At 48.9% G+C, this 12438-nt stretch overlaps 1 protein-coding gene across 3 annotated transcripts in view; it reads right to left on the bottom strand.

Annotated features, from left to right (window-relative positions):
- The window catches only part of Slc11a2 (solute carrier family 11 member 2), a 36880-nt gene that overhangs the window by 11389 nt on the left and 13053 nt on the right, over window positions 1-12438 (bottom strand). For all 3 annotated transcript variants that reach the window (NM_001399169.1, XM_087555881.1, NM_013173.2), the window contains 11 exon segments: window positions 1090-1239; window positions 1371-1490; window positions 2152-2238; window positions 3634-3792; window positions 4281-4436; window positions 5786-5853; window positions 5964-6034; window positions 6669-6775; window positions 9031-9150; window positions 10541-10666; window positions 11192-11340. In NM_001399169.1, the coding sequence (NP_001386098.1) occupies window positions 1090-1239; window positions 1371-1490; window positions 2152-2238; window positions 3634-3792; window positions 4281-4436; window positions 5786-5853; window positions 5964-6034; window positions 6669-6775; window positions 9031-9150; window positions 10541-10666; window positions 11192-11340 (1313 nt within the window).

The following is a 12438-nucleotide window of genomic DNA, read 5'->3' on the forward strand; positions in this document are numbered from 1 at the left end:
GATTCTGAACACACACACACACACACACACACACATACACACACACATACACACACACACACACACACAGAGTACACACACACATATACAAAGATAAAACAGTGACACACATATATGTGTAGGGTGGTCCTGTTCCCCAATTGGTTCTTGATCTATCAGTAAGGAAGCCATGGGCCAATTGCTGGGATGATGAACAGACGAGACTTCCAAGTCTCCAGAAGCAGGAGAGAGAGGAAGGGAGAGTTTGTCATGCTTTGGAGAAAAGCCAAGAAGCCATGTGAGATCTCGGCCAGAGTAGCCACGGCCACTTCTACAGGGAGGAGGCTGGATATTGAGCTGAAACTACACGTAACCAAGCAACTAAAGTGGGGGCAGGTGGGGAGATTTGGAGCTAAGGGCAGGCTTCTGCAGCCCGGAGATAAATAACTCCAGCAACTGTGCCGAAAAGGCAAGTTGAAACTGAGCTATGTGTGCGCCTGTTTTTCATCTGTGGATCCGATCGATATTCTCTGGGTGGGGGCTGGTAGTGCGGTCCATTCCCAGCGCTTAGGCAAGGTGGCAACACAAGTAAGAATAAATAGCATACCGGACGTGACTTGCCTCGTAAGCTCCATAGACATTAGCAGTGTTCTTAGAACTCATTTAATGATTTACCCTCCTGCATTAATGAACTACAATGCTCATTAATTAGTGAACTTTTAGTATCACTAATTTACTTATCTGTGTGTGTGAGAGGGAGATGGGCAGAGACTGAGTGACAGACAGGAATGGATGGACATGCTCATGCCATGGCTGAATGCAGAGGTCAGAGGTCAACCCTGTGGAGCCAGTGTCTCTCCTACTGTGTCTTCAGGGGATCACACCTAGGTCTTTTAAGCTTGTACAACTGCACTTTATCCACTGAGCCATCGTGGAGGTCTCAGCTTGTGCTGTACATGTTAAACACAGCTCGTAATCTCCACTAATGAAGCCACACCTCTTCCTTCTCCTCAGTCACCCCTGGTCTCAGGTTCCAGTGTGAGGATTGGCACCCAAGCATAAGTGGATGCTGACTAAATGCAGCATGAGCTTCCCCAGTTCCCTGCTCACCTGTAGGCTCTGCAGAACATTCAGGAAATCATTCATCCCTGTCAGATGCTCCACATCTTGGAAGACAGCAACAAGCAGGGTAGGGATGATGGCAATAGACCTGGTCAGGATCACGCGGGCAAAGCGCGACCATTTTAGGTTCAGGAATCCCTGGGAGGAAGCATGGAAGCTAGTCACCGTGTGTGACGGGAGGGAGATGCCCGGGGACATCAGGACCCCTTAGGAGCACCGGGTCAGCCACTCCGGGTGTGCTAGCTCCCTCTACTCCACCCCGCACATACCTCCATGACAAACTGGCCAGAATAGGTTCCAGTCATGGTGGAGCTCTGTCCAGCAGCCAGGATCCCCACCGCCCAGATGTAGAGGGCCGCAGGCCCGAAGTAACATCCAAGCACAACACCCTGGGGCAGGGGAGGCACAGGCTTGTCAGTGACCTGCTCAGAGCAGCAGCCCTCTACAGCACCTCCCCCTGCGCAGCACCATCACACCAAGGTCATGCTGGGAACTGCACAGAACTGATTGCTGAGCTTGGATCTGCCTTGGAGGCTTCCAACCTCGATCTGCTGGGGCCCTGCATCCCTCAGCCCAGCCCTTCCTCCTATCTGTGCTCCTGGGCCTTCTTTATCTCTAACCTCTACCTCAAACACTCATGGGCAGAGCCCACTCTTCCCAAACATGTGCCTTGATGCCCGTTTCTGGGAAATGGATGGATGAATGCAGACAGTGCTGTACACTGTTCCTGGGGTCACAGCAGATCTGTGCAGGGCCCAGCAGATTGGTAACCCAACTTCACGGAGCTCCTCCTCTGCCATTCCAATCAACACCCGAGGAACTCGGTGTCCTCCTGAGTTTAGGAGTCACTGCTGTGCAAACTCTCAGCCCATTTTCTACCACCACCTGTTCCCTGCCCCCACTGAACCTCGAATGTGTTCCTGGCATATGGGCCTCAAAAATAAAAGATACTCAGGAGCTATGCTCAGATCTCAGATCTGAAATGAACTCAGACCAGAGATTATGCTAACATCTCCCCAAGGTAGAAAGTGCAAACAGCGGCGTGCTTACCCCTTTGTAGATGTCCACAGCCAGGGTAGAGTTGTCGTTAGGAAAGAGGTCAGCATGGGGGCTGCTGCTATTTCTGCAGACCTCAACCTAAGACCCAAAGCAGTTTAAGAACAATTTATCTTAGAAATAAGAACCAGTAAGAGCTCCCTTATCCATCTCACCAAACTCCTCTTTGTGAGAGAAGCTGGAGGATGCACTCCAGGTGGGTCAGCCAGCACACTGATATCTCCAACCCCTCACGCCCCAGGCTTTAACCTCCCACAGCATCAAAATGTTTGCTGAGAGTTTGCATGGCAACATACAAATGCTGGAGCATCATAAATTAAAACAAGGGGAGAGAGCGTTCTAGGAGGCTTTCATGGCAGCACTCAGGAGGCTGAGATAGAAGAATACCAAGTTGAGCCAGCCTGGGCTATATAGGGAGAACCTACATAAAAATAACTAAAAGAAATGCCCAGGGGTTGGGGATTTAGCTCAGTGGTAGAGCGCTTGCCTAGGAAGCGCAAGGCCCTGGGTTCGGTCCCCTGCTCCGAAAAAAAGAACCAAAAAAAAAAAAAAAAAAAAAAAAAAAAAAAGAAACGCCCAGTATGGTGGTGCACACCTTTAATCCCAGTACTTGAGAGGCAGAGGCAGGCAGATCTCTGTGAATTCTAGATCAGTCTAGTCTATATAGTGAGTTTCAAGTCTCCAGCCAGAGCTACACAGTGAGACCCTTTTTCAAAAACCAAAACTCAAATCAAAACAAAAAAGATAAGACAAAGCAAAAGGCTTCCAATGTGAGAGGACGTCAGGAGTCAGACCCAGCCAGGGGTCAAAGGTCCTGTAGAATCAATGTGGTAAGACTCGGCAGGAATCTGGGTGAGCAGCTGTGGTGGATGCCTGCTTAGCACCGAGCATGCACAGGGCCCTGGGTTCAACCCCAAACAAACAAACAAAAAACTAAGAGAAAAAACAAACTAACAAAATACATGGGCAGCGGGGTTGGGGATTTAGCTCAGTGGTAGAGCGCTTGCCTAGGAAGCGCAAGGCCCTGGGTTCGATCCCCAGCTCCGAAAAAAAGAACCAAAAAAAAAAAAAAAAAATACATGGGCAGCAAGAATTAAGAGGACACAGAATTCAAAATGACACAGTCTTGTCCTGTACAATGTGTGCTGCCGTTTTGGGGGACTTCCTCTAACCTGGACTCAGCTCAACCATCAGGATGAGCAGATAGGAGATAGCAGATAGCAGAAGTTAACACAAAGGAACAGAAATGCCAAGGTGAGAACAGAGTAGACCAGCTCCTCCCCACCCCCAACAGGCGCCCCGGCCCTACACCACAGACTGGCTGCAGGGCAACAACTGAGTGGGGACACCTAAGCCTCAGACCCATGTCCTTGGGTTCCAAGTCATTGCTCTTGTCTGTCCCACCCAGCATGCAGTCCACCCTGGCGCTCACCACCCACGACCCTGGTGCTTACCACCCATGACCCTGGTACTCACCACCTGCTCATTGGTTTTCTCAAAAAACGCTTCAGCAAAGACGGAGACGACAAAGACATTGATGATGAAGGAAACAAAGAGTGCAATGCAGGACTCGATGAAGAAGTACTTATTGGCTTCTCGAACTTCCTGCTTATTGGCCCGGTTCACTTGTCTAGACTAGAGAGAGAACAACGGCACTCATTTCCCACCAGGTGCAGAGTCTCTCTGTAACAGCTCAGAAGTGTGCAGTCAGCTGAAAGACTGAGCAGACAAACAGCTGACAGGATGAGCGGGAGGCCTCAGCTCCCTAAGCCACGAGGACTGCACGACCTTTGACATTCATTACACAACCCCCAAATCAGGGAGAGAGCGCCCAGGGGACTCTGGAGCTCCCAGAGGCTGTGCAAGGGCCACAGACTAACCTCGGTCCTAAGGCTACTGGGCTAATCATCAAGTCTCTGAACTATTTCAGTCAGGAACACCTGACTTGCTAGTAAAGCCCTCCGTTCTCCCAACCTCAAGACTCCAGGCTTTCCTGAAGAAAACTAGCCCAGCATTTTGTGGGTCATTTTTTCTGATCAATTGGGTGATAAACGCTGAGAGGCCAGCCTTGGAAAGACTGCTCCTTCAGAGCTCTCAGAGTACCACAGAGAGGCGTTGCTCACCTTGACTAAGGCGGAGTGCAGGTACATGTTGTGTGGCATGATCACAGCTCCCACGATGCCCACCGCCTGCTCCACCTGAGGGGTGTGGCAGCCTGAGCAGGATGGCACGAACATGCCCCTGAGTACTTGGCTTTGGCTGGGTTTCACTGTAACATACTACACAGCAACACAACGCCCATTAGCCTTACTGCAGCACGCAACGGGGGGAGAGCACCAGGTAGAATCTCTGGTGTCTTTTACCCCCTCCCACCCTCTATAACAACCGCAGGAGGATGAAGAACATGAAGTCAGCAAATACTTGCCCAGAATGCGCAAGGACCTGAGTTTGACCCCAGCATCATGAACGAAAAGGAAGAGAAGGCTGACTCGGGCCCTATCTGGTTGTACTATCTGGAGAGGTGGTGGAGACGTTGGCAGGTGGAGCCCATCCAGAAGTAGGTCAAGGGGGGTAAACGTGCCCTGCCTTCTGTCTGCACTGAGGTAAAGAGTCTCCCCCACACGTCTCCTGCCCAGGGAACTACAGGCCAGAACCAGCTCTCTGAGACCCTAGCCACATAGACCTTTCTACCTCCTGCCATCTTCCACAGTATTTTGGTTACAATTACACAAAGATTACTAATACCAGGGCTTGTTGGCAGGCTCAGAGGACTCAGGACTGTATACTCTGAATATCTCACAGTACAGTCCAGATATGCAGAGAACACAGTGTTCTGAGGTGAGGAAGCAGCTGAAGATCTCACTGTTGTTATCTGCACTGACATTAGTCCATTAGAACCCGCTCTGTAAGCTCTCTTCATTGGTTCACCGGAAACCAGCAAGGCTCCCACAAGTGTGGGGAATGTTGTCCCGAGCACACGAGTGTGCAGGGAGTGGGCTGTCTGAGCACACGAGTGTGCAGGGAGTGGGCTGTCTGAGCACACGAGTGTGCAGGGAGTGGGCCGTCTGAGCACACAAGTGTGCAGGGAGTGGGCCGTCTGAGCACACGAGTGTGCAGGGAGTGGGTTGTCTGAGCACACGAGTGTGCAGGGAGTGGGCTGTCTGAGCACTGCTCACTCCAACTTCCTCTTGGGTCAGGATTTCTTTTGAAAGACAACATGGAGTTTCTTTTGGGACAACCTAAAAATCGACTCACAGACTAGACATCTTTTTTTTTTTTTTTTTTTTTTTTTTGGTTCTTTTTTTCGGAGCTGGGGACCGAACCCAGGGCCTTGCGCTTCCTAGGCAAGCGCTCGACCACTGAGCTAAATCCCCAACCCCAGCTGTGGAATCATTTTTGACGACTCAGCCACCCCCACCTCCCCACCGCACCCCCCACCCTGCTGCCCAAATCTCTTCAGGCCTTCCTGCACAAGAACCCTTGCCACAGACTATATCCCTTCCAGAGCAGCCCCGGCATATCACTACAGTTAAACTGCTCTGCTATTAGTGTTTTATAGTAAAAGATTACAAACAAGACAGAACAAAACTTGGTTTTAAATAATTAACTAACAGCCTGCAACACTTGCCTCATATCCAAATGTGAGGGCCATGATAGTGATGAGAAAGCCAAAAAATGCTTCCAGCTTCCGCAAGCCTGAAGGGGAACGCAGCAGTGAGCAACAGGTCAGCCGTCCCCACAGCCATCCCCACAGCCGTGTGCCTGGAACTAGCAGCTGGGACTCACCCACCTGCTCCAGTCCTTACCATATTTGTCCAAAAAGAGAAATACAAAAGTATCTGCGATGGTGATGAGGACTCCACCATACAGGGGAACCCTAGATTAGAAACAAGAAGAGTGATGAAAGACCAGGGAAGATTTCTTCAGTCTTGTCCAATCACGAACACCCGGAAAAGCTAGGTCCTATGGAGGAGCAACAGTGGCAATGGGTGCTGAGATGCAGCACCAGCGAAGCCCGTCCACTGAACTCTCCTGTTCCAGAGAGCTTTCTGTGTCAGACGTGTGGGACCACCGCTGAAAAGCATGGGTCGTATGCAGAAGGACCTCACTGTGCAGTGGGATAAGCAGCCTTGCAAATCAGTGACTGTGCCACAAAATGCCACACACTCTATTTAAATAGAAGTGCATATAGCCCATCGTGGGAATGGAAGATGCATGGCTCTGCCTGCTGGGAGATAAGGCGGCTGCAGACTGGTTGGATCTTGAACACTGAAATGTGGGGCTTTTCATTTCCACTCTGGCTTTGGAACCCAGCTTAGTACTGACAGTGTTCTGGAGGGAAGCCCCACTCCCACCTTCCTGCAGACAGGAGATTGACAGTGTTCTAGAGGGAAGCCCCACCCCCTCCTTCCTGCAGACAGGTGATTGACAGTGTTCTAGAGGGAAGCCCCACCCCCTCCTTCCTGCAGACAGGAGATTGACAGTGTTCTGGAGGGAAGTCCCACTCCCACCTTCCGGCAGACAGGAGATTGATGGCGATGGCTGAGCCAATGACTTCCTGCATATCAGAACCAATGATTGCCAACTCCACCATTAGCCACAGGATGATCCGTGGGACCTACAAAACAAAGAGTGGTTCTGATGACTCATTTTAAGAACTTCCTTCATTCGGAATTCAGATTTTGTCACAGACCCATAGACAGCCGCGCAGAAGCCCCCTGGCTGGAGAAGTACCAGAACTCAGCCCTACACAGCGCGCTACAGAGTAGAAAAGCACTTCCTGTGGAGACTGAGCCAAGGTCAGCGTGGCAGCCCAGCGCCCTTGGCTCTCCTTCATTCTTCTCAGGAGAAGACTAGAATTCATTCTATTCATTACTTTCACTACTCTCTTATTTAGAAACAATCTAAAAAGTTACAGAGGAAAATAAATATACAAATATGCTCAAAATGGGAGTCAAGAGAGAGCGAGAAATGAGAAATTCAAACCTCTAACTTGCTCATAACTAAGGTTACAAAACAAAAACAAACATGGGACAGACTTTATCATCTTGAATTTAATAATAATATTCAAGAAGTAAAAAAGATATATGCAAAAGTATTCAAGGTGAGGAGCTTAGAAAGATGGCTCTGAGGTAAAAGCACAGCTCCTGCAGACTAGAGATGAACCAGCTCCCAGCACCCAAGTCTGGCAGCTCCCAGCACCGCCAGGGCTCCAGCCTCTACCCACCCCACCCCAGCCTCTGAAGCCTCTGTAGACAGTCACACTCACACTCACATACACACACCCAAATACATAATACAACCTTAAAAATAAAACTAAAGCTTTTTAAAAGTGTTCAAAGTAAACATTCAGAATAGACAGAAAACAGCAAACAAGGAAACTGTCTGGACCAACAGATGAGTGAAAGACAAACTGACTTAATGCTGGTTTACTGGTGCTAGAAAACCTGTAGACATTTAATATAAAAAAAGTTTTCTGTCGCAAATACCTATTAATGTGCACAAACAAGAAGAAACTAAAGGGAACTGTAAAACAGCATAATTTTCTTAAAAGTTGGTAAAAATAATTTATATTTATGACATGGTGGCCCATGCCTGTAACACTAGCACTCAGGAATTCCAGCAGGATGCTCAAGAGTTCAAGAACATCCTAAGCTACAGAGACCGTGACAGTCAGTCAGACAGATAGACACACAGACTGACTTACTGACTGACTGATGACTGACAGACTGACCAGCCTAGGAGAATAGAAAAGAAAAATCACAACACAAAACCTCCATGCTCAGTGAGAAACAAACATTTAGGGCACACTCAAGGGAGGCCCAAGTCATATCTAAGACAGAACTACCCTAAGGCCTGACTTTGTCTGCAGCACCGCCCGCCCCCCAGGGCCTTCCAGTATCGTCACTCACATTTTAGGTGGTAATAAGGCACTAAGAAGGAAGCTTTAGGATAGAGCAAATTGATAATAAAATTCAGCAAATCCAAAGCCCCTATAACATATACCTTATTAAAAGAAAATATATTTTAGAAAAACAAGAGTGACCGGTAGATGAATTTACTAAGGAAACTGGTGTGCTTGTAACTCTTAAGAGGCAGAGACAGACATTAGGTGTTCTAGGTCATCCTGAGCTAAGTGCAGGGTTCAAAGCCAGCCTGGTCTACGTGAGTCTATCTCAAAACAACAAAACATCGAGCCCCTCGCTGACTCTGAAGGAGAGGAGATGGGTTGACAGAGACAGATGGGGTAGGAGAGGAGATGGGTTGACAGAGACAGATGGGGTAGGAGAGGAGATGGTTGACAGAGACAGATGAGGTAGGAGAGGAGATGGGTTGACAGAGACAGATGGGGTAGGAGAGGAGATGGGTTGAGTGAGACAGATGGGGTAGGAGAGGAGATGGGTTGAGTGAGACAGATGGGGTAGGAGAGGAGATGGGTTGACAGAGACAGATGGGGTAGGAGAGGAGATGGTTGACAGAGACAGATGGGGTAGGAGAGGAGATGGTTGACAGAGACAGATGGGGTAGGAGAGGGGATGGGTTGAGTGAGACAGATGGGGTAGGAGAGGAGATGGGTTGACAGAGACAGATGGGGTAGGAGAGGAGATGGGTTGACAGAGACAGATGGGGTAGGAGAGGAGATGGGTTGAGTGAGACAGATGGGGTAGGAGAGGAGATGGGTTGACAGAGACAGATGGGGTAGGAGAGGGGATGGGTTGAGTGAGAGATGGCGGTAGGGTTCCTTCAGCACTTCCAGTCTCAGGGACACTGACCCCAAGCCCTCCACAGCTCAATCCAGACGAGGCCAGCACATGATGCCAGACACACAGACTGCTCTAAGGTAGCAGACAAGCAGGACCGCACGCTGCTCACCTTGGGATACTGACGGTGACACACTTCAGCAAGGTGCAAGCCGGTGACCACTCCCAGTCGAGCTGCGAGACGCTGGAGCAGCAGCCCCACAATGGTGGCCAGCAGGAGCACCCAGAGCAACTAAGGAGAGAAACAGCCAAGGCTCATCAGGCAGCTGAGAGACAGCTCAGTGAGGACAAAGCCAGGTCAACAACATGGGCTCAAGCTCTGTATCAGCTTCTACACATGACCCATGAGGCAAGTGCATCTCTCAGTGTCTCTCCTAAGGAAATTACATAGATAAACAAAAGGCCACACAGATGTCACTACCAATGCAGACCTGTGCCCATGGGGACAGTGAGGGAGACATGCTGGCTGAACTAAGAACAGCCATGGCGTGTCTGATACGGTAGGTGGAACTGTCTGGAAGGAACAGAAAGGGTGCTCTTGTTGGGGAGATGTGCACAGGGGAGGGCTTGAGGGCCATTTCCAGTGTCCTTCCTGTCTGGGCTCAAGATGAGCTCTCAGCTGCTCCTGCTGCAAACATCACGGACTGTAACCCTCTGAAACGGTAAGCCCAATTAAGTTGTTTTATTTTGTTTTATAAGCTGTCTTGGTCATGGCATTTTGTCACAGGATTAGAAAAGTAACTAAGACAGGAGGTTGAAGACACCAAGCTCTCTGCTCCATGACAACCCATGAACCACATGAATATATCACTTACTGAGAGAAAAACCGCTCACACAGAAACAACCAGCCAGCATCTAAGCAGCCACGCTGGAGCTCAGCGGGCAACGCGGCCGTGGCGCACTCTACAGCTAACTCTGGATTCAGGAGTTACCGCACACGAGCCTTTGACATCTGTGTGTATGTTTGTATACACACTAATGTATACGCTGCATTTGCCTGTTCCTCTCAACGGAGGATAGCTGCACAGTGAACCACATGCCTTGTGGTAGCTCTTTGCCCTTGGGTCATAAACTATAAAACACATTATTATCTGAGCCAGGCACGCTTGTGCACATCTTTTATTACAGTATTTGGAAAGCAGAAGCCAGCCTGGTCTCTAGAGTGGGCTATGTAGAGAGACCCTGTCTCAAAAAAAACCTAACTAACTAAATGACTAAATAAACGAATAGGACAGAATAGATTATTACCTGCACATACTTTATTCATTCAGGGCATACCTAACTTACATTTTTAGTGTTTTCATCAGTGTCACTAATCTACAGAGAACCTGCACATAAGTGCACATGAGTAGTCATGCACAGCTCAAACCTGTGTTTTTCAAGGGGTCAGCTCTCCCTGAAGGCACAGCGTGAGGCTGCTCAGGAAGAGCAAGAGAAGGGATGTAAGAGCGTAATGAGTGCTCAGAAGGACGGGGATAGCCCAGCAAGGCCCTGACAGGGAGGGCCCTGCAAGCCCACCTAAGATAGTCCACGAGGTTCAAGTCCATCTGCAGCACCACGAAAATGGCAGTAACAATAATAATGCAAATTTGTCTTTTCAGCCAGGTAAAACTGGAGCTCACCTTAAATCCAGCCACTGCTCCAGACTGTAAATCAGATTCAATGTTTCCTGGATCCAGGTAGGCAATGCTCATAAGAAAACCAGGTCCTGTGAAGGCCCAGAGTTTACGGAAACTAAAACAAGAGTACTGTGAAAGAGAGGGGAAAGCTGTCTGAGTGTCGCTCGTTCTAACATCTCTACTATTATCACACGTCAAGCAGCAACAGCAGCCGTACAGGATCAGCGTGGACACTGCGGGAGACCACACCTGCCACTTTTACCAGTAAGACGGCCCCTTCTCTCAGTGGCAGTTCTTGTTATCTGCTCTCCAAAACTCGGTCCAAGCCGAAGTAACACGGCATCCTTGAGCCCACCCACTTCCCACACAAGAGCAGAATCACATTTGAAAAAGAAAAACAAAAAATCCATACTTTCATAATTTTAAGACAGTGTTCACTAAAAGCCACTCAGCATCCATGTTTGAAGCCTTCCCATAATGCCTGGCTGATTATTCTGATGCCAAAAAAAAGAGTAACTGTCAGTGTCTGGCTGACTCTGGTCTCACAGTGAGACCTGCGGCTATTGAGCGTGAGTGGTGAACAGAATTTTCCCCTTCCCCAGGGGAGCAGGCTTTTCCCAAGACACAGGGTCCTCTGCACAGGCTGTCACTGACCTCCTCCTCAGGAATGGGGATTTTCTCATCAAAGTAGGTGGTGAAGGGCTCCTCAGAATCCCCGGTGGAATGTGGGAGGGAAGAGTTGCTGTAAGCAGGGTTGATGGCACCGAGGCTGGCCGAGTCTCCATGGTCCCCAGAAGCACCATCTGAGTCAACATAGCAAACCCACTAAGGAATACTTACTCTCAGTGATGCTGAAATCAAGCCCCACCCTAATGGACGCAACCTTGGACCCAAAGCTAAGTCATCCTACGGCTCGGTGCACAAGAGAGCAGCTTGGTTTTAGAACAGCGTGTCCTAAGTTTATTAACCAACACCTTAAATAGATGTAAGTATGGAAACTATATATAATATATTTCCTTAAAGACAGATCTAATAAGAAAGACCGGCCTGAAGCCCAGGATGACTCTGACCGTGACCCTCTCTCACTTCTGGCCCCAAGGAGCACTGATGACTAAGCCCAGGGCGTCATGCTTGCTAAGCAAGACCTCTGTAACTAAGTTATGTTCCCCAGCCCAATAAATTAATTTTTTACAAGATGATACGTGCACATGGTTGAAAACGGATGGACAAGTGGACTGTGGTATAAGCCTGTTATCCTGTCACGCAGGAGGTATGGAAAGAAAACTGAGATTTCAGGGTCAGCCTGGGCTATACCTAGACCCTATCTCAAAGGAAAGAAAAAGTTCAAAAGTTGGCAGGAGCACTCTCTCGGTCTTAGGTCAGTTTGATACAACATTGTATTAGTCCCTTGAGACTCCCACACAGTGCACTGGGCACACTCATGCTTACGCCTCCCTTCATCTCCTGTCAGACCCTGCCCTACCCCTCCCAACTCTTGTTCTCTCTGATCAGTTTTAATACAAACGTCACAGTACTTTTCTTATTCTACACTTCTATGCCCACTTGGTACCTTTCAGAATCACTTCGCTTTTCTCTAACAATGCTGTCATGATTGAGAGACTAAATCAAAAGGATCATAAGTCTGAGGTCAGCCTGGGCTACAACCTAACAAGATTTTGACTTAAAACAACTCACACCTAGGACTCAGCATCGACACATGAGGCCCACTTGTAACCTACAATCTAGTTTTTAAGAGAAACTAAGCTCGTCATCGAGGACAGCCTCCACCCCAGAGTGGATAGGACCCACTCTAAGAATCATTCTTGGATATGCCACACAACAAAAGAGAACTGGAAAACTCCGACAGAGTTCAGGCTCGAGCTGACACTTGCAAGCAGGAA

The sequence above is a fragment of the Rattus norvegicus genome, chromosome 7, assembly GCF_021556685.1.
Source record: "Rattus norvegicus strain SHRSP/BbbUtx chromosome 7, alternate assembly SHRSP_T2T, whole genome shotgun sequence".
In the NCBI taxonomy this organism is placed as follows: Eukaryota; Metazoa; Chordata; class Mammalia; order Rodentia; family Muridae; genus Rattus; species Rattus norvegicus.